Genomic DNA, 23066 nt, shown 5'->3' on the forward strand with positions numbered 1-23066 from the left:
ACTCACTGGGGAGGATGGGTAGAGGCTGCCCCCATGGACTGGTTTCATGATGGACTGATGGATTTGTGAGGTTTTAAATGGGTCGAGGAACATCATGCATGGGAAGAGTCATTAAACCTTGTTCCAACCAGATGGGATGTGAAATGTCGGGTTCATATTTCATCCGAAAATAAAAAAGAACTTGTCGCATAAAGAAAATGAAGCCTATATTTTCAGGACCATAAGATGTTTTATATATTTAATATTTATATATATTTATTCATTTATTTATTAAAATCATCATAAAGGCAGTACGACAAATACTACACAGCAAAATCCCCAGAGTTAAATCAACTCTGCTCTGCTCTTACATATGGTCCCTCTCTATATAGTGTTAAAGTAAAACTGAAGCAGAGTTAAAGTTAATTAGATAATTAAGTGATTAAGTTATGATTTAGCATTAGTGATGAACACCTGCTGTTAACAAGCAGAATCACTGAAGAGAAACACAATAACTACAAATGACTTCCAGCCACAGCCTTAGATGAAATCAACTGAAGAGAAAAGACATTAAATCTCTCAAGATCTGAATAAACAGCTCTACAAACAGCAACTCTGCTTGAGTGTTATTTTAACTCTATGTAGAGAGGGACCATATGTTCTCTAAGCAGAGTTGATTTAACTCTGGGGATTTTGCTGTGTACCATTTACTATTTCATATATAATTGTATAATTAAAAGAAATCAACATATTTCCACAGAACATATTAAGAATGTGATTACATTGGGATACTGAGAAAAATAGTCTTCATTTTCATTATAGTTCCTTAAATCTAAAATATTTTTTATTTGATTTTGGGGTGAATATGAAAAAAAAAAAAATCAATTACACTGTAAACGCACCTGGTTAGGACATGGTATTATGATGTGGTTTGCTTAAAGTGTTAATTCACCCAAAAATAAAAATTATATCATTTATTACTCACCCTCATGTTGTTCCACACCCGTAAGACCTTCGTTCATCTTCGGAACACAAATTAAGATATTTTTGATGAAATCCGATGGTTTATTAAGGCCTGCATCGCCAGCAATAACACTCCCTTTTTCAATGCCCAGAAAGCTACTAAAAACATGTTCAAAACATTTCATGTGACTACAGAGGTTCAACCTTAATATTATAAAGCGACAAGAATACTTTGTGCACCAAAAATAACAAAATAGCGACTTTATTCAACAATATCTAGTGATGGGCGATTTCAAAACACTGCTTCATGAAGCTTCGAAGCTTTACGAATCATTTGTTTCGAATCAGTGGTTAAATATGTTTTTAGTAGCTTTCTGGGTATTGAAAAATGGAGTGTTATTGCTGGCGATGCAGGCCTCACTGAGCCATCGGATTTCATCAAAAATATCTTAATTTGTGTTCCGAAGATGAACAAAGGTTTTATGGGTGTGGAATGACATGAGGGTGAGTAATTGATGACTTAGTTTTCATTTTTGGGTGAACTAACTCTTTAAAGTCAGAAATTAAAGCAGTGCAGTTCAGCAAGAGTGCTAAGATACAAACACATTCTAGCATCTTGATACATGATACCAGTGAGTTGGGGGATGTTGTTAACTCAATAAATAAAGAATGGTTGTAGTCAGTAATTAAAAAGTGTAGCAAAAGACCTTGAATACAGAGACAAGACGTTGTTAATACTGGCGGGATGATATTGTAAGTGTGATGAAGACATAAACAAATAGCTATATTGCAAGTTATTAGCAAACATTGGTGCGCAGAGATAACACTGTCTAGATGACGAAAAAAAGAATGAGATGTACACAAGGTTAGTGTAGTAAAGGGTTAGTGAGAAGGGTCTTTGAAAAAACAGATTGATGGAGCATGCTAAGATGCGAGGAAGGAAATGGTTGTGAAGAAGATAGGTTGTTTGCAAGGGGTATAAGAGATTGTAGCTGGTTTTAAAATTCACTGATTGTTCTGTCATACTTTTTGAACAGTCAATACTTTTTTCTTTACAAAAGACGGTGACTTGTTTTTTTGTTTTTGTTTTTTTTGGTTACACAACAACATTTTCATTGTTGCTGAGTAACACACCAGACAAGGTCCAATAAACCAATCTTTTATGCAAGGACAGAAGAATGATGAGGATTTGTGAGAAATGGGCTATGATGAGAACCGTAACATATGAAGGGGGTGGGGCATAGTTGGGAACCTCCTTCTGGCAGTGGAACAGCAACACTTAGAAAGCCAGCAAAGCTGGAACTGAGTGGGCGTGGAGTGGAGTTGATACACAATGCTCTTGTCGGAGTAGAAGGCCATTTCAGATGTCTCAGTGTGGTGAGGTGTTTAAATGTGTTCTGAATGCACGTGAGTGTCTGTATACATGACGATGACTTTGAGTGTTTGTGTGTCAGTTTGTGTATGTTAATGCACAGACATGTATTAGAGAGACGCATCGCTCAGTGTCTAATGTTGTGTGTGTGTGTTTGTGTGTGTGTCAATGTCTGAGGATGTTTCAATAGCATATGAGGATGAAGGCATTTAGCAGACAGCCAGGTCACAGTGCTGGAGGCTGGCCCTTAGTTGGATGACCTCTGACCTCTAGGGTTCAGCTACGACCTCTCCACCTGGCTGGGCTCCTGTGACTCTGAAAATGCCAATAGAGCAGAAATTAATAATGTAAATAGCTGAAATGTGAAAATAGCAAAAAATGTGTCCTCCAATTAAAACAAGTTTTAATAACACTACGCTGGATTCAATTCACTGCAGACTTTTCCTTGTAAAAAATAATACTAATATAATAAACAATGATTGATGACTGATAGACTTAAATACTGAGTCAAGTTTGGCAGGTAAGCTGTAAACTGAACTTTAGGAGTAGGCCTCCCCTTAGTGGCCATTCAGCATAAACACAACTGTTGTTAATAAATATATATATATATATATATATATATATATATATAGGTCAGCAAACTCTCATAATTGTGCTTTCTCAACCAATTTTTCAAATTATATTAGTTTTGGTCAATATTTTTAATAATATTAGTCAATATTAGTTTAAAATGCATATTAAACAGAACATTTCATTTTGAAGCTAAGGAAACGGGTAGGACATTCTCAAACACTTTACTGTCAAAATGTCACCATCAAATTCTACTATCAAATGTCTTCCACATTCTGGTAAACACTGTAAAATGTAAAAAGCTGCTGTAAAATTTTCTCACCTTTTAGGGTTGCCTGATCTTTTGTTTCTTTAGGTTCACTGGTGACTGCAGGGAGGGTGCTGCCTTCTTTATCCTCTAATTTTGTGATGTTTGAAGAATCCTGCGAGTCAGGAAGGGGGCATTCTTCCTCCCTTCCACAATCTCCCCACCTTCCCACTCCCTGCAGTCCATCCCAAGAGTCTGAGCTACGGAGGCTAAGGCGTCTCATTCGTGAGACAGTGTCCACCTCCCTCATGCGGGCAAGTCTCTCCTCTGAGCCATGCCCGGGTGGGGCTGTAAAAAGAGCCTCTATTCTTTGGGAAAGTCCACGGCTCCGTCTATCTACACTTGAAACCTGACCTTCATCTGGACCTTGACTCTGGCCCTTATCAATGCCTTCGCCAGCAGCAACTTGTGTATGCTCCACTTTGTCAGTGCTAGAGGCTAGACTGCTCTGATCTTCACCGAGACCCTGTTCATGCTTAAGTGTTTTTTGTTTTGTGTCAGAATCTGCCTCTTTGTCACCAGTGTCTTGGGTATTTTTATCTAACTCCCAGTCTGAATCATCTGTGCCTTGCCCATCAATCCCACACCCACGCCAACCCCCCAGACCCCGTTTTTCACCACCTCCTTCCTGTCTATCATTGTCTAAACCCCACCTCTCCCCACCAATACCCCATCTTTCAGCATCAAGAGACCGTCTCTCTCTTGACCAGAATCCACCTTGGCCCAAACTTTCCCCTTCCCACCCAGCTCTCTCCCAATCTAACCCTAGAGACAATCTACGATTAGGGTAAGGTAGCACAGAAAGGGGAAGGTGATCCGGTGGAAATTCAGGACGTAGCTCTGAATCCAAACCTGAATGAGTCCACATTGCAGCCTTATTTGCCCTCAAGATCACATTCGGTTCTTTCTTTGCCTCTGAGGCTGTATCGTTCTTTTGCTCTGTTTCTTCAGTAACAGGGTCTTTCAGCTCACATTTCTCCTGCTCTGTTTCTGTCTTTTCCCTAGAAGTGTCCTCTTCTGTCACTTTCTCTGTCACTTCAGGTTGTTGGCTTTTAGGTGTCTCCGTTTGCTCTGTTTCTGTCTCTTTTACTTCTGAATGATTCTGCTCAGTATTGGCAGGATCGTCTTTCATTTCAGTGGCTAAAATGTTGTTCACTTCATTCTCAGCTGACTCAATGCCAGTAATATCTGTATCACCTTTATCCTTGTTTGACTCATCAAGGTCTACTGCTGAACCCTCTCCTGTAATCAGAGTAGCAATATGCTTTTCAGCTAATGAAAGCTGCATCTGCCAGTCAGCAGGAACCTCTGGGTTGGCCTCTAAACCTGCTTTGTCACCAACCGGCTTTCCGGTTGCGAGGCTACAGAGCACACCCCTGTTATTAAGGAACCTGTTATTGTGGCTTGTTACCCTCCTAAAGCCTGAGCTTCTTTCCTCCCTGAATAATGAGACTGGCTCCTGTCTCACTTCTAATGCTGAAGAACAACATGGCTGTTCAGAATCTACGGGAGGCCTACTAGGTATGGGCACATGCTGTGGGGTTTCGATGCTCATTGCACTTCCTGGTTTGGATTTGACAGAAGCTCGGCTAACGGCCCCAGATTCTCGGGCCATTTGGAGAGTTTGACAGATGTGCTCGTAGTCTGGGGGGCTGGTTAGAGTGGAGGCATCTTGCATGGGCTGTCTGTCAGCCCATGGGACCTCGGCTGCCATGGAAGAGGTGGAGGAGGTTTGTGCAGTCAAATCGTCATCTCTTTGGGTCTCTTTGGGGGCTGGGATGTCCAGCTTCACTGATCTGCAGGCTTTGCGTTGGGTTATCTGGGACATGACTGTTTTGTAATCTCTGAAACCTGGTTCTGGTGGGGGAGGAGCAGGACAAATCTCCTCTCTTAGCTGTTTGCTGAAGCTCACACTCTTCCCAGTTGATGGTCGGGAAAAGGCACTTTTCACCTCCCGGTATTCTGGGTCGCTTCCAGGCACCAAGCTTGGCCGAAGAGTGGTTGCAGGAATTCCAATTGAATCTGAAGATAGCCTCGATTTGATGCGGTCAGGGATTTGCATGGAGGAACGGTTGGGAAGGTTATTGCTGGCAGTGCTGAGCTCCAGGATATCTTTGTAGGCCTCATTAAGATCCTCAATGCACTGGTCTACACTGGGGCGTTTACTTGCTTGGTCTTGGGCCTCTTTATTGATGGTCTCAAGCTCCTCAATGGCATCCCATGGTCGTCGGCTCACTGGCTTCAGCAGGAACTGGCCAAAGGCCTCAGGGTTTGGCCCTGAGGCTGACTTTGCCTCTTCAGTCAGATCTGATGGTGGGGACTGAGCCGGGGGCTGTGTTGGTGGCGGGGGTGGAGGTTGAGATGGAGGTTGGGTTGGAGGTGGGGGTGGAGGGTGTGGCGGGGGATGTAATGGAGGTCTGTGAGAACCTGTGCTCTTGGAGAAGGTACCTGTCCGTGAAAAAGCACTGTTGCTGGATGGTTTTAGACTTTTCTGGCCCTTCATGGGATACCCGTAAGGGGTGCTGGAGTCAGGACCTCCTGAAGTTGGTGGAGCTGCTGGAGTCGGGGGAACTGGTGGCACTGATGGAACTGATGGAGCCGTCAAAGCCCCAAGAGCCCCTGGGGCAGCCCCTGGAGCCACTGATGTAGTCTCAGCAGTAGCTGTTACCTCTGGGGCAGCAGGAGCATCTTGTGCTTCTGTATTGGCGGGACCTGGATTTGCATTGCTCTTTGTGGGCTCAGGGCTCGTTTGGGTCTCCTGGTCACGGTACTGGTCCCCTGGCCAAGCCCCAGAGTACCTTCGAAGCTCATCATGTGGATTTGGCTTAATGATCCTAGAGCGTGAGTTCCTTCTGCGATGAGCTCTCCTTGTGGCTATGCTACTGGTCCCACTGCCAAGTGTGAGTGCTTGTAGCTCCAAGTCAGTGGAGGTGGTGGATGTGCTTTTGAGGCTTTGGTTTGGCAGGGAGCCAAGGGTGTTGCTGTTTTCGCTGGAGGAGCTTGGTGGAGGAGGAGGAGGAATTGGAGGAGAGTCTGGTTCTTTCTCTTCGTTGTTGTTTTGATCTCGAGATTTTGCACTGGACTGCGAAAGTGGCACAGACACGAGGCAGAATATAGTCTCACTAAGTTTCTTTTTCACGCTCTTTTTCTCGGGTTCCTGGACTGGTTCCGTCTTTACAGTTGACACACTCTCTGAGGAACCTTTATCCATGGATTTGTCAGCCTTACCAGACTTGTCAGTGATTTTCTCAGCTTTTGTCTGGTCTGTATTGCTGTCTCCTTTTGCCTGCTTGTCAGCCTTAATCAACTTGTCAGTGAATTTATCAGATTTACACTGTTTTTCTAACATTTTATCTGCTTTAAGTTGTTTTTCTAAAATTCTATCAATCTTCAAGTGCTTCTCCAAGAGTCTTTCAGCTTTACTTTGCTTGTCCGAAATTCTATCTGCTTTTATGGGCTTTTCAGGGATTTTCTCTGCTTTGACTTCAGGCTTAATTTGTTTGTCTGTATATCTGTCAGCCTTGACCTGATCTGGGGTCCTATCTACCTGTATCTGGTCTGTTAATCTTTCCACCTTTATTTGTTTGTCTGTAAACCTGTCTGGCTTTACTTGATCTGTAGGCTTATCTAATTTGATTAGGTCTGTAACTCGATCTGTTTTCACTTGCTCTGTTACTTTGATTTGATCTGTTCTTGTCTGCTCAGCACCTCTTTCCACTTTGACCGGCTCTGTTACTCTCTCAACCTTGACTTGGTCAGTGACTCTGTCAGCTCTAATTTGCTGGTCTGTACTTCTGTCTGTTTTAATGATTGGTTGCAGGGGTCTGGGCTGAAACGCAATGGGGTACTTGGCACAGCTCTGGTCAGATGCTACAGTTTCACTGCCCTTGTTCATCCCCTTGTGCCAGCGGTTAGTATTCTCCTGTTCAGTGAGAGCCGGTTTGTTAGTGTCCGTGCTAAGACTCAGTCCCTGTGAAGGGAGAAAGGCACTATCATGTGTGGATTGTCCTAAAGTTGCAGCGCAGGGAAGCTCTTTGTTGACGTGTCGGATCTTGTCCGCGTCTGTGAGCGAGTTTCCACAGGGCCCCCCTGAGACATGCCTGATGCGCGGGTCATCAAATGGGACATACTGCACGAGTCCTGGACGGCTAGGTACGACAGGCCCTGGATGCACAGGCCTTCTCGGAACTACTGCCATGCTCCTGTCTTCACGCCGTTCTGACCACGACAATCCTGAAGTCCTGGAAAACCACTGACCCATCTCTGCACTCACAGGCTCGCGTTTCCATCGGACAAGAGCGGAATCTGCTCTGTAGTTCTGTCCACTCCTGGGTGGCAGGAATCTCCTGTAGGAGGGAGGTGGGATGTAACCAGGGGGCTCCATGCCAGTCAGTTCATGGTAAAACAGATCTGCCCTATATGCTTCTGGTCTCAGGAGCTCTGCACTTTGGGAGTAACAAATGGACCGGTCTCGTAGCAGTTCTGAGCTCTGAGAGTAACAAAGGGATCGGTCCCTTAACAGATCGGCACTATGCGAGTGGCTGAAAAAACGGTCGCGCAGTAGTTCTGCACTCTGAGAATGACTGACAAATCTGTCTCTTAGTGGTTCAGCACTTTGAGAGTGACTCACCAAGCGGTCTCGAATTGGCTCTGCACTCTGTGAAAAGCAAATGGACCGATCTCTTAAAGGCTCTGCACTCTGAGAATAACAACCAGACCGGTCTCTGAGTGGTTCAAAACTCTGAGAGAAGCACACTGAGCGGTCTCTGGGTTTGGACACAGGTTCAGAGGACAACGTTTCCCAGCTCCCCCTGTTTTGCTGGTGAGTCTCATAAGATGGGGGCTTAACGGGGCGGCTGAACCGTGGCTTTGGTACAACTGCAGAAGGAGCATGACTTTGTGTCTGACCACTCCACCTCTCCCCTGCTTGCCATTCACTGTGGTATCGACCGTATGGAGCAGAGCTGTTGCTTCTTTGTATAGGGGGCTGATTTGGGGCACCAGTTTGAGGCAGATCTCCATAGTGAGGATCCTCAGGGGAAAGGACTCTAGGGAGAGACTGGGATTTAGCTCGCACTGTGGCAGACACAATGCCCTCTGCTGGTCGCAGGCGGTGTTGCTGCTCCTGAGACCAATGTTCAGCCTCCCCATCTGACAGTTGCCGGCCCAAGCCCACTGCAGGGCGCCACTCCTCTGTGCCCAGGCTCTGGCATTTTCTCTCTCCAGTCACACGTAAAGTCTCTGGGCCTGAGTCTATTGGTTCTCGTATCCATGGGCCTTCCTCCCAGCGTGCCAGTGGCCTCTCAGCTCTCAACTCCTCAACAGCTAACACTGGACCTCGCCATAATCCTCCAGAAACTCTGAGCTCCCTGGGATCAGCATAGTCCAATAGAGCACTGAAGTCCTGTCCCCTCCTTCTCCAGAACGAAATATCTCGCTCATCTGCATGTTCAGAGAATGTCAGGCTGGGAGCATCATAAAACCTAGCAATATAGACAAAAACAGATCATTAATTAAAGAAGCACTTCTGTTGTTGAATTTTCAAAAACTTGAAAAAAAATAATTCAAAAACTTTAATAATGAAAAAGCCTCACTTTTGTGGAATTTTTCTATATTGAAATACAAAGTTTACAAAAATTAAAATGCTATTATAGCAATCAGAAATTGCATCTTTAATGTTACAAAAACAGATTTCACAGAACTGAATAAAATTATATTCATATAGTCAAGTAAACCAGTATGTGGTAAACTAACACCATGGGTTACTTTATGTCAAATATGTCATAGTTGACAATGGGCAAATTAGGGAGTAGAATAGTATCAATTTATAATTTTGCTCATATTTTTTTACTGGCAATAACAGCCAATTACAAAATTATCTGAAATCTGCTGATTTGCTTAACAACACTGACAGAGAGAAACATTTATACGCATTATCATTTTATGTAGACAATACAATCAATCAATCAATCAGTAAAGAAAATCAAAATGTAATAAACAATTAAACTATTTGCTTATTTATAGCTGCTGCATCAAAAAATAGCAGTATGGCTGTCAACAACATTGAAAGCATGCTAGTAACGCTGACAAAATAATAACAGACATAAAATATGTTTGAAAAGTTGACGTTCTACACTATGATATGCTATATTTAAAATATTTTAAACTAGACTTAAACTATATTGCCAATCCTACCCAAAAATAAATATACAGTGTGATCAGGGGCATCATGCACTTAGTATTTTTGAGGGGCACCAAGTAACTGGGGGTGGGGGGTTATGGGGCATGTCATCATATCCGATTATATTTTGGGATTATTGAAGTGAGAACAAACATTATTTACTGTTACTGTTGCTATTCCAGAATATTAAGAATATTATGCCTATAAGTCCTGCATTGATTCAGTCTTCCACGTATTCTGTAGCTTGTAGAAATAAACAAATATATACAGCATATAAGCAAAGCACTGACACTGCAAGGCAAACCACACCTTATCTTGGTGTTTGACAGCATATTTTGTGAATCAGAGGCTGTTCTTTGAAGTCCTTCAAACCTAGCGTCCTCTATTACCTAGTGTACACTGTATTTGGTCGATCAGTAAAACTCATTTTAACAGAAGGTTAAAAAATTATATTTTGTAAAATTTTGGACGGATTACCCCAACCACCCACACACGAAAACTTGATGGTTCTGCAAGAATCGCCTAGGCTATGTGACATATTTTAGCTCCAAAACTAAGAAATTCACCAAAAGATGACAACTTTGGGGCACTATTCATTTTGTAGGCTACCTACAATATTCTAAGATTAGAATAGTTGTGGTACATGACAAGACAGCGCGTCCATCTCTGGCTCAGCAGATTTAAATTTAGCAGTTGGTCACATGACGTACTGAATGTTCTAATCACATTATCAAATGTAAAAATATAATTTTTTTGTCTTTTAAATCCATTTGGCTCAAAAATCTGAGGGTGCACATGCCCCCAGTAGTGACTTGTAATGAATCACAAAAACAGACTCACGGACTTATTATTGGTTTGACAAAGTCTTTCTCTAACAAATCTTGCACTGAATCCACCAGTCTGGTTACTGAATTACTGAACCGCAAGTCATCAACTTTCATTCACGTACACTTCTAAATGCACCAAGCACTTGGGACAGATACAATATACATAGATAAAATTGAAAAGAAACAGCCATCCAATGCAAGTATCATAGTGTTTGTAGTGAAAGCTTATTTGCAACACTCATCCCTAGAAGGGCCTTTATAAACTACAAAATTAAGAAAAAAAAGGGTCATTCCTTGTCAAATGAGCCAAATTTTGGAAACCTCCCCAGCTCAAATTTTTTATTTTGTTAATAAGACAAACATAATTAGTGATGAAATATTACATGTAATAGATGTATATTGACTGAGTAATACACTATTTTGTAGAGGGAGGTCAAAATGATCATTTTAACATCAGATTTAGAGCCAATTTACAGGGGGGTAAAATGACTTTAAAAAGATGGCAGCAACATTATTTTATTTTTACACAGAGATTGGTAGGTCTATTAGTAAAATCTGTTGAGTTTTGCAATCTTTGTTGCAACATATGCCAACAGTGACAATTCAAAAATGGGAAAAAGCACTTCTTGTCTGTTTTTGCCCCAAGTTTGCATGCCTGCAACTCAAGAAATATTAAAGATATCTTGATATCGTTTTATATTTTGGCTTTTAACAAACATTTATTTTGGTATCTTCATTTTAAAGGCCCTATTTGGTTCAATCCCAGAGATATGGAGATCTTAATGCGGTTCCATGAGTAAGTTGTAGACATTTTCAGTGGCCAAAAACCAAATGTGGGTAATTTTACATACAGCCGATGCTTATTTCTTTTAAAGAGGAATATCTGAACAACAAAAAATGCTGAAGCTAGAAATGTATCTTGTTTTTTTTCTATCAACACAATTGCATAAAATATACCTGTCTGAGTGCCATAAATAATGTTTTTTCAAAGTTTGCGTGCCTGTCACTTAAAATCTATTAAAGGTATTGCTACAGATTTTTTTTTCTTTAAGGCCTGTGTTTTTGTTTGTTTGGTCTGTAATAAAGCAAATAAACAAAAAACAAATGTACTTAAAGGGTGGTGGGGGGACGGTATCTGAATCAGCCCATTGGCTTATAAAAAAAAAAAAAAAAAACGGAAGCGGCCATGAAAAAGCATGATCGGTGCATCCCTAATGTTTTCCACTTAAATAAATCTATCAGTCAATCAAATTTAGTGATAAACATTGGCAAAAACCTAACCATGACTTTAAAGAAAAACCTTAAGGAAGAACCAGGAAAAATGAATATGCAATTTAGTCTGTTAAGCATAATGACAAATAAAACATTTTTGTTGATGAAAAAGGTTAGTGTTTTGCATAACTCAGATGTCCATTCAGTGTCACTTTACGCACACACAAAATGCACCTCTGGGCGAGCTATAGATGTGATTACATTCACATGGCCGCTTCCTTTCAGATTACATCAATGTTGCCGGTCTGGATTTTTGTGATAAATCACAGTGGAATGGATTAGGCGACAACATGAAATATAGATAAAATCTATTTTAATTTGTTTCTGTTAGGACAGTCTAAGACAGTCTCCAACAGCAGCACATACGTGGCATGACATCCACCCAGATTTCAGTGGCCTCAAAACATATTTGGGCACATGTCAATTGTTAACGTGATGAACTACACCTATGTGATCTTATGTGTGGGAAACATCTGAAAAATGAAGTTGCAATAGTTTTGAGAAAAGCTTTTGTTTGCAAATACCACTTGGTTAGATGTTTTCTTTAATACAATGGCATTCATACATTTTTATCATGACCAAAGTGCCCAGATACTTTTAAATCATCCAGTCACTGTTTAAGTTACAACAGACTATTAAATATGGGCCATAAACATGGCTGGAATATTGCATCCAAAATAATGATAAACCAAAATAAAGCTGCTAATAACAAACAAAATATATGTCCTTTATTAGTGTCAACCTGTAAAAAAAATGTTTTGATGTGTGTCACTTACAGGTTATCCCCACCACTTTTGCCAAGATCGGTGTTTACCAGATCACTATCACATTTTTGAAATAGCTTGTATTTAATACAATTGTCAAGGATACATGTGAGCATATATTGTGTCTTGATACTCTTATCTGTAAAGTGTTTTTACCTGCTAGCTGTTCACTAATGCATGCAGGTGTCGATGTTAATAAAGAACTTCTTCATTGCTGGCAAACAATAGGAGGCATTTTCAAGTTTGTGCTTGCTGTCATAATCATTTGAAACTTAGCAAACTGGCAGCTCCAGTGGTAAGATGAAAATATTTATCTTGAATAAACTATGTATAAACCTAAATTATACAATTTAACAATCAATTAAAATGGAAATTATACCTGTTTGATATTACGCTGTAGCCACATTGGACCCGTGGTTTGGAAAATGATGGATGATTCCGCTGTGGGCGCCATTTTTTGGTCAGACGCGGGAATTAATTCGGCACCCAACTCTTACAGTGCATTATGGGCATTCTCTAGCCATTGATCATACATTGGTTGTACACTCGTTATTGCGGTGCATTGTGGGATTGAATGAGTGCACTTGATAAGGTCCACTATGGATTCAGATACCACTACAATGGCTGTCCCCTCAAATAGTGCCCTATTTATTGGTATAGGGCGATTTCGGACAAAGCCGAGTTTTTGCTAATCTGTTTTACGATTAAAAAGAGTGAGTCACTCATGAAACATACATCGATTCACTAGTTCTGATTCTATAAAGACGACAGAAAACACCAGAAATAGACTGTAGCCTATATAAACTTTTTTCCTGACTGAGCAAGTTCTGACACTTGATTCGTTGACTTTAACTGTGCGTAATATATATATATATTTTTTTTAATTATTTAATTGCTGCCATTTCTTTTCTTTTAACCTTTGATGGCTTATTTATGTGTTATGGTTAGGTTAGATGACCATCAAAAACATAGATTAAGTGAGGATTTGAACTGTAGCTACGTAGCTACGTTGTAGACTGTGTGTAGCACGCATAGCCTATGGAGTAGCCTGACATGCACCTCTCTAAAATTGTAACAACACTTCAATTCTACACGGACCAAATGGCTGTGATTGGTCTCCTAGAACCCTTCCCTCAGGTCAAAAAGAAAAATCGACACAGAAGTATAAATGAAAACCGACGCGTAGCATACGGTATAGAGGCTACGGCGTAGGTCCAGTGCAGAAGTATAAATCAGCCTTTAAGGGCCAGTTCACACAGAACGCCTTTTTTATTTTTGACTTAGGCGTGAAATGGGGAAAACAGCAAGGTCTCAAGACATGGTTTTTAAAAATTGAATTTATTTTAACTTGAGAGCCACATTTTTAGAACGCGGTGTCATGCGCGAGATGCTGCAAAAGACGCAAGGTGTGATCGCAACGGTCAAATATGTCCGTCTAGTGCATGTTTACATAGAAAAATTATGGAAAAGTAGTGCTGTGAAATGGAAAAACGTGTTCTTTGTGAACAGACCTTATGCTGCCTTCACATTTTGGAATTAATATAAATATGAGTTTCCTAGTAAAATATTGGACATTACCGCCCTCTCAAGTCGTATTTAATACTGGGAGCTAATTTGATTTCTGGGTTTTCAAGTTGGCTGTTCTATAAACTTTAAACATTACAGAGGGGGGGGGGACATTTGCTTCTGTGAGTGGCATTCTTTAAAGGTGCTCTAAGTGATCCTGGGTGGAGTAACTTCCTGTTGACGTTCGAAGTGTTGTCAAACAAAACAGAGGCTAGCTAGACCCTCCCTTCTCCTCCTCCTCCCTCTCCCCTCCGTGCTTCCTGAAACAGTCAGTTGTTAACAGTCGGTTATTGGCTGGAGCATGTTTATTATGTTTTGTGGTCCAGGCTGCACCAGTTTGTTTTTATTGCCGTTTTTGGAGCTTGTGGCGACTACAGAGACCGTGTTTTTTTACAGTGTGTTCAGGGGACAGGCAGCTAGCGGATACTGAGGAGATGTTTGCTGTATGTGACAAAAAATGTTTTGGCCTAAAAACGCATGACATCACTTAGAGCACCTTTAATTGTTTTTTCTACAACAGCTTTAGCCTTGTCTTTTTGTTTAAGTAGTGCACATTTACATGAATAACCATCTGAAATTCCAGAATTGTTAGCAAGCTATTTGGAATCTAAATAGTGCTATGAATGTTTAAAAGTTGTCAATGAATGGGATGATAAAAATTACATTTTGGCTTTAATAAGGTTTCCACAATGAATAGGCAAAAATAAACCTGGTGTCCTCCATGATTCCTGTTCTTACCGAACAACAAAGCATTTGAATGTGACAAGCTTGTAATCACAACTGGGAAGTAGGAAATTTCCGATAGCATGTGAAGGAGGCATTAGGCTAACTTTATTGCCAGCAGGAAGTTTACAAAGCCATTTTAACAGTGAAAATTATGTGATACGATCACACTTAACAAGGTAACAAATAAGTTAATTGCTGATACTAAATGAAATCAAATTTATTTTTTGCAATGGCCAAAATCCGCTTTCTTAATATATAACTTTTTTTAACCACTTTGAATTAAATTAAGGAGCCATTTACACAACACCATTTTCAACTAGTAACGGAAAACTTTTTATTGCATTTTGGCCATTAATTTAGATGACATGATAAAACGATAGCATTATTGTCTCCACATAAACTACAACAACGCAAATTTCTGAAAGCTGTGACATGCGCATGCATATAACGTGTTCAGTCTGTAGGCGCGGAGTGTTTCTTTACAAAGTGACATCGCCATCTACTGGCCTGGCAGCATATTACAGCGTTTTTAATCGTTTTTGCAGATCCGTGTGAACAGGAATCGTTTTGACATTGTACGCAAAAAAAAAAAATGCAAAGGAAAAACTTTTCTGTTTTTAGTACATCGTTGTCATGTAAACGTACCCTAAGTCTCAAGAGCCATTCACACCAAGAATGTGATATCTTAAGTGACATCGCCATCTACTGGCCTGGCAGTATATTACAGTGTTTTTAATCATTTTCGTGGATCTGTGTGAACAGGAATCATTTTGACATCATTGTCATCTGTATGCAAAAAATGCAAAACTTTTCCATTTTTAGTACATCATTGTCATGTAAACGTACCCTAAGTCTAAAGCACCATTCACACCAAGGATGATAATCATATCGATAAATTAATGTTTTAATCGTACATCAGCTAGAAAAAAAAAAGTTCAAAAGTGATTCCAACAATGTCTGTGTCGTTTTCGTTATAGTTGCGATGTAGACTTCCCTGTTCTCAAAGAATTAGAAAATTAATTAAAAGGTTATGGTTTTTGGCAAGAACGCCCCTAAAACAGATGCCACCAATATTTGAAACATCAAATTTTTTCAACATGACACTTTAATGTGGAGCCTTATGACAGTACACACTTACCCACTATCTGTAGCTAAAGAGTCACCCAAAGGTTGCAGGTCACCAAGGAAAGCAACAGGAACCTCCAATCTCCGTTGAATTCTTTCATGGCCCTCATTAATGTTGTTGTTGTTCTCCGGATAAGCCTTCACCGGTGCCGGTCTGTAGACCCCCGTGCCCGCTTCCGCTCCCCCTTCTGTTGTCCCAAATCCATTCAGAGTACCACCACCACCGCCACCACCACCACCACCACCAGCAGGCCGGTTCTCTACGTTGTCACGGCGACATTCGTTGTTTCGATTGTCATAAGGCGCAGAGGAAGAGGAGGAGGCAGGGCCGCTCCTGGGCAGTTTGTATCCATGAGAGATCAGCAGGTCCTCCACACTGTACATGATGTGTGTGTGTGTGTATGAACAGAGCTGGAAAGGGAGCCCAAAGGCGTGTGTAAGTGTGTGTGTGTATGTGTGTGTGGCCTATGGGCAGTGCTGGTGCAGCAGGCGGGGACACAGCTGCTCAGCAGAGGCCATCACTGGAGAATAAGAGAGACAGAGAGAGATAGAGAGAGAACATTACACTCTAAAACAATAACCATCTGCTCTGCAGAGACCTAACCATCTTCTTGGTTGAGCGCATGAAACTTTAAAGCTACATACAGTATTTATTCTTTAGATCTGATGTGGCCACACCCTGTCAGGTTATTATATAACCAATGCACAAAATGCTCAAGAGGTGCAGTGTAAAGTCAATGCGAGACTCTGCTCCCATTTTACTCAGATAATCTGGGGCTGCATGGGTGATATTTTTTCAACATCATACTCAACTTATCAAAGGAACCATAACTTTGATCAAAGAGTCATTGTTGCCGAGCAGATTTTATGCAAGAAACTAAATACTGTGTTTCTGAACAATATATTTGATCATTTTTATTTACTGTATATACACTTATGTAACAATACGTAGTCATAAATAGCAATGTTTACAGTACTTACAGTATATTTTTACTAAAGCATGGAAAAATAGTGGGTTTTTTTTTCTTTTTGAGTGAAAATGCATTGCAAACAAATTAGTTTAAATCAAGACATTAAACTAGACAGTTAAAATAGATTCACAAAAATGAATATATCTAACAATTATGCCATTTTGCTACTGAAGTTTAAAGGGAAGAGTTCAGCCAAAAATGTAAATTCTGTCATTACTCACCCTCATGTCGTTCCAAACCCGTTAGACTTTTGTTCATCTTCGGAACACAAATGAAGATCTTTTTGAAGAACTCTGAGAGCTTTCTGCCCCTCCATTGGGAACATCGCAACTACCACTTTCAAGTCCCAGAAAGGTAGCAGAGACATTATTAAAGTAATCCATGTGGCACCAGTATTTTAACCTCAATTTTATGAAGTGTTGCATGTGCTTGGTTTGCGTCAAATAACCACTTTATTTGCAAAATATTAACGCGTGAATGCGCGTTGGAGATTAAAGGGGACCTATAATGCCCCTAAGTCTCTGTTGACCCCAGAATGTGTCTGTGAAGTTTCAGCTCAAAATACCCCACATATTATTTATTATAGCTTGTCAAATTTGCCCCTATTTAGGTGTGAGCAAAAATACGGCATTTTTGTGTGTGTCCCTTTAAATGCAAATGCCCTCTTTCCAGAAGAGGGCGGAGCTTTAACAGCTCATGCTTCGGTTGCTCAACAACAACAAAGCTGGAGAATCTCACGCAGCCAAAATGAGGATTGTCAGTAACGGTGTTCAGCCTTACATTGTTCAAACCAGAGTCGACACTGATGGAGAGACTCAGGAAGAAGTTACAACTTTTAGAATGAAACTGGACGTTTCTGAATGGATAATGGATACATTTATGTAGTTGCTGTGGAGTTGATTCAACTCATCGACTAGCATGTGCCGTCATGTTAATCTTTTGTTCAAATCCAGCGTTGAATTGACCCTCGTTTGTGAAGCAGTCTGGCGTAAAATGACGGCATGACAACAACACTCTACTACAAAAACCTCTTCTCTACTTCTTCTCTAAAGCAGACCAACATGGCCCCACCCCCTTTGTTTCATGTTCTCTGGGGCGGGGTTTATGTAATTTTAGGGTTAGTGATGTCACTAACCAAAGAAAAAGCTTGCTGTAGTCCCTACCAGCCATTTGTTGTAGTCCTTAAAAAGCAATTTCTGTAAAAGAAAATATCTCCCTTTGCATTGAACTTTGAGCGTTGTAACTCTGCAGATGTTGTTTATGCTCAAACAGCAACATTACACACTAACTAAAGTTATAAAGTTAAAAAAGTGAAATTATAATCAACCACCCCTTTAATATTTTGTAAATAAAGTGGTAAATTATGTTTTTTTGCACAAACAAAGCACTCACGTCACATCATTAAATTGAGGTTAAACCACAGGAGTCACATGGATTACTTTAATGATGTCTTTACTACCTTTCTGGGACTTAAAAGTGTAAAAGTTGGAGGGACAGAAAGCTCTCAGATTTCTCTAAAAAGATCTTCATTTGTGTTCCAAAGATGAATGAATGTCTTATGGATTTGGAACGACATGAGGGTTAGTAATTAATGACAGAATTTTTTGGTTGAACTATTCCTTTAAAGCATTTCTACACTACTAACAACATTAAATGCAACTGCAAAAATAATGTTTTCAAAAAGGTATGCTGAAAGAAATCATGTAGTGTGGAACATTTAAATAAAATAATAATACTAATAAGTAATTTTGATTTTATGTTGACTTTTTAACCAGTATCTACTAACTTGCATATTTAATAGACAGTAAAAATGACAAATCACACAAACAGCAAATAGTAATTTCTGAATTTATATCTGAATAGTTGTTCAATAAATAATCATGAAAACACTCTATCTAGGGTTGAGAGAGCAACACTGTGTGTTTCCATGGTAATTTAAAATGACTGAACCACACCTCAGAGCTGAATGTATCCTAGCAGTAACCTTTGGTCCCCACAATGACCTTAACTTGACCTTGAACTATGCTTAGAGAAAAAGAGAGACAATGACCTTGACTCATGCTCTGTAGGAGCTCATGTGTAGGAGCAAACATGTGCATGTTTGTGTGTGTGTGTGTGTGTGTGTGTCTGCCTAAACACTATCTTGTTTTCTTGAGTAACGCTCACACCGATTTGATGAGTGTCATTCGGTCAGGTTGAATTCACAGTGAGCCATGCAATACTGCCAGCTACGCTTGAGGCTCTGGCTAGATCCTTCTCTAACTAGGCAGGAGCCTGTTTACCATCTCTGCACTTTTTTTCGTTGTCAACACACACGCACTCACACACACACACACCTGACCTCTGGATGACCTCTGTGGAAAATATGTGCAAGCGTTCTGCACTTACAGTGTATTAGATGCATGATATATCCAGTAACCTGTGTATACTTTATCCTGTCTAATGATACTACAAAACTGCATGCATAAAATATCCGTACTTTTTTCACTACGTTTCTGCTGGTTGTCTGAAAAGCTCGTTGTGGGCAGGTTATCGCATTGCAGAATCATTAAAACCACTGATGCTTTAATAACCGATGTAAATTTGTCCAATATGTGGTTGAAATTACAGTGAGGTTGATAGTGCATTTCCCCTTCCAGCTGTAACTGTGATTGGTGTGGTATGGGAGTGACATCATCACTGTGAGCAGCCAATCACGTCCCACTGAGTCTGAATCAGCTGTAACCTACAGCACAATTCTGAGTAAAAATAAATAAAGAGTGAAAAACCAAACAATGCTGTTTGATACACAGCTCTTGCTCTTATACTGCCTGTGACACAGTTAAACTAGCCACCTCCCTCCAATACTGCATTCTGAACAATACGAAAACGAATGCAGGTACCATCGCAGCCTGATCGTATCACACCACAAAGTAGTGTTCCTTATTCAGTCGTAAGGATCAGGGAAGAGAGATGGCAATAGTCAAAGTGTGATTTGACCATGACAGCTGCTGTCAATGATAGCACATCGGTGTTGCTGGGTAGAAAAAGGGGTGTTGCTGCCTCATGTTGATTGAATATGAGAGTGTCACAGCATCACCACTGGAATGGAGGTTCATAATTACAACCATTGACTGTATCCCAGAGGGGGACTTCACAAAACACTGATCTGACATCATTTATCTAATCTCTGTGTCATACTAACATATCATTTTGCTCACTAGTAACAGGTATCATGTATGTGCGTTATGCAAAAAAACACGTTCACGTGTAAATAAACTCATCGTTTATCCTTTATTTTACATTGAAAACTTTGAAAGTTGAAAGATAATATGATAAAATATCACTATAATGAATTTATGTATTTTTTCTGTAGATCTGCATTATATAATAAATGCTAAAACATAAAGATGAGCTATATTTTACATGCCTATCATCATGGCAACAGCAGCCAAACACACACACACCTCAAATGACAATGAAATGTTTCTCTTTGTCAGCAATTAGATTAAATGGGAAGCAAATCTAGATTTTTGCTAAAGGCAAGTCACTCAGACAGACAGTTCACATCAAAAATGAAAATTCTGTCACAATTTATTCATCCTCGTGGTGTTTCGATCCTGAATGACTTTCTAAACGCAAAGGGAGAAGTTAGGCAGAACGACAGCTTCAGTCACTATCCACGTTCATTATATGGCAAAAAGATCCAATGAGAGTGAATGGTGACTGAAGCTGTCGTTCTGCCTAACATCTGCTATTGTGCTCCACGGAAGACAGAAAATCTTAAGAATTTGAAAGAGAGTAAATGATGGCAGAATATTCAAAATAGGAAAGTTGTTCCTTCAAAAAAGGAAAATTGCTCCTTTTAATTTGTAAGAAAAACATGTAGCCTAATCTCACATGCATATCCAAACCGTGCTCAGATTCGCCACCAAAGATCGCTCATATATATCTTCCAAGACCAAATTATTCATTCATTTCTAATTCTATACTCTTACACCCCAAAAATACTCTCATTTAAATTTCTCCCCACTACACTGTAAAAAATGCTGGGTTAAATGTTCACCCAACCTGCTGGGTAGTTTTATTTAACTCAACTATTGTTTAAAAATTACTGTATTGCGTGCTTAAAATGAACCCAAAGTATGTTGGAAATTAACATTTATTAATATGTTTAATAACTGAACATTATTTAATATGTTTAATGAATATTATACAATAAACATTTATTCAATTGCTTATTAATAAATGTTCACTTTTTGATTATTACTGTTCCCTCTAGTAATTATTTGTCTGATTTTTAATTTCCAACCCATTTTGGGTTCATTTTAAGCAAGCAATACAGTAATTTTTAAACGATAGTTGAGTTAAATAAAACTGTCCAGCACGTTGAGCAAACATTTAACCCAACCGCTGGGTTAAAACAACCCGATCGCTGGGTTTGTCCATTTTCAACCCAACTTGGGTTGTTTTTAACCCAGCATTTTTTGTTTTCTTCAGGAAAAACATTTGCAGCAAAGTTGAAACAAAAACCATAATGGACTTTTAAATGAAAGTTCAGGAGGAAGTTCATTTAATCCTGTCAAACAAACAACTGTGACAATTCTTCCACCATCCCATCCCCTCCACTTCTATTTCTACTCACTTCCACTTTAGCATTCATTAATTAAGAAGTCCAGCGGGTCTATTTAGAGCTCGAGTTGAATCTTGAGCACTTCACCATGGACAACAAGCCTAATATGTTTACCTTTATCTCAAGGATTATATTAACACTTGATCATGTGACGATCTCAAAGCTGTAAAAGAGCAACCTCTAAGCAATAAAATTTTCCTGTGGACACACACACACACACACACGCACAGTGGTCGAATACACTGTCTCTAAGGAGCAGGCCCCGCTCGATGCTCCAGTGTAGGGCACACAGGTAGCTTCCGTCAGCACATGAGCAGGTGATAAAAATCACCCCTCCATCACTTTTTACAGAATACAGATTTTAATAGGGGCCGATTCAGTTATTATCTTAAGTGTACCATAATTAATTAAGAACTTAGCACAGAGAGACACAGAGAGAGAGAGAGAGAGAGAGAGAGAGAGAGAGAGAGGGAGAGAGGTGGGGTGGAATGGGCACAGCAGAGTAACACCCAAACGCACCAGCCATTCCCTACCCTATGGGAGAGGATGTTAATATTAGAGCAAGAAGCCCAACTCAAATGCAATTTCCACCTCTCACTTATTTCATTTCGCTGAACATCTCCACTGCGCCACAAACACACGCAGCTCCTGATGAGCATCAACGCGGCGCACAAGCGCGTAATATGACCTACAGCATCAGCATCAGCACCAGCAGCAGCATCAGCAGCGCAAACGTGCTATGCTGGCAAAGCCATACTGCAGTGTGTGCCACAGTATACATCAAACAGGCCGCTCAAGAATGATTTTAAAAGTCAGAACGCCCCAAAAAACGCACGCATACGTAGCGCAGCGCAGCGCCGCAGGTAGAGAAATCACATTGCACAGACTGAGTGGGGAAAATACGCTGTCATAATCCTATTTCAGTTTTTACATATCCTCCCATATCAACATAAACACATAAATGGCCTGGACTCGCACCGGCAAGCGCAAGGTGCGGGATGCGTTTTTTCGGCTCTCCGCACCATTTGCAGATGCGTCTTTTGCTTGAGTGTGTGTGTTTATCTTTTGCATTAGGTGGAAAATATACACACACGCGCGCGCGCGCTCGCGTTATACTGCTCCTTAATGGAAAAAATGCATGCATGCACGGGCCGGCTGCAGATGTATCTATTCGGTCGTTAAAAGGCGAGACGCGCTCGGATGTCATTTCGAATGTATATGTCTTACCTGGTGCTCGTTTGGCGCGGCCGTCGCAGTTCGCCTGCGCCCAGCGTCAGAGGCTGCAGGACGCTTCAGCTGAGCATGCCTATATCAGCGGGCTCTCCTCCTCTCTACGCGGAAGGAGAAAAAAAACGGCGTTGGCGATAATGGTTTCTCCCGAAGTGTGCGCGAAGTTTATTTTCCTTCCTTCGCCCTTGTTGACGTCAGACGTGCGTGAAATTGCTGCTTGATTTGACATTTAGTGGAGCTCGGTGCGCCAGCACTAATGCGGAGCCTTCCATGCTGGTGGCGAGTGTGTTCTGATGTGAGCAGGGTTCAGTTCATGCTAGGTGTGCACACACTCTCGGAAATAAAGGTTCCAGCCTTAAAGGAGAACCTTTAAGTTCCACCGAGAACTTTTTATCATCTACTGGTGCTTTAAAGCCCCGATATGAGGATCTAAACAACAACAGAACTTCGTTTATCTTCAAAGAACCATTTAGTCAACTCAAGAATCCTACACAGCAAAATATGGTTCTTGATAAAAAGATATTTACTGATATTTATAAGGTACGGGAGCAAATAAAAAATCTTGAGATTGTTTGAAAACCAATGTGAAAGAGAACCTAGA

At 40.5% G+C, this 23066-nt stretch overlaps 1 protein-coding gene across 1 annotated transcript; it reads right to left on the bottom strand.

Moving 5' to 3' along the window:
* Positions 1–1432: 1432 nt before the first annotated feature.
* On the bottom strand, positions 1433–22771 carry LOC125251511. Its single transcript, XM_048164539.1, has 4 exons — positions 22463–22771; positions 15666–16173; positions 3207–8674; positions 1433–2629 (listed from the first exon to the last, which is right to left on the bottom strand). Exons 2-4 carry the CDS (start codon positions 16034–16036, stop codon positions 2595–2597), a joined length of 5874 nt encoding a protein of 1957 aa, XP_048020496.1. The 5' UTR covers positions 16037–16173; positions 22463–22771; the 3' UTR covers positions 1433–2594.
* Positions 22772–23066: the final 295 nt, after the last annotated feature.

The sequence above is a fragment of the Megalobrama amblycephala genome, linkage group LG17 (genome assembly GCF_018812025.1).
Source record: "Megalobrama amblycephala isolate DHTTF-2021 linkage group LG17, ASM1881202v1, whole genome shotgun sequence".
In the NCBI taxonomy this organism is placed as follows: domain Eukaryota; kingdom Metazoa; phylum Chordata; class Actinopteri; order Cypriniformes; family Xenocyprididae; genus Megalobrama; species Megalobrama amblycephala.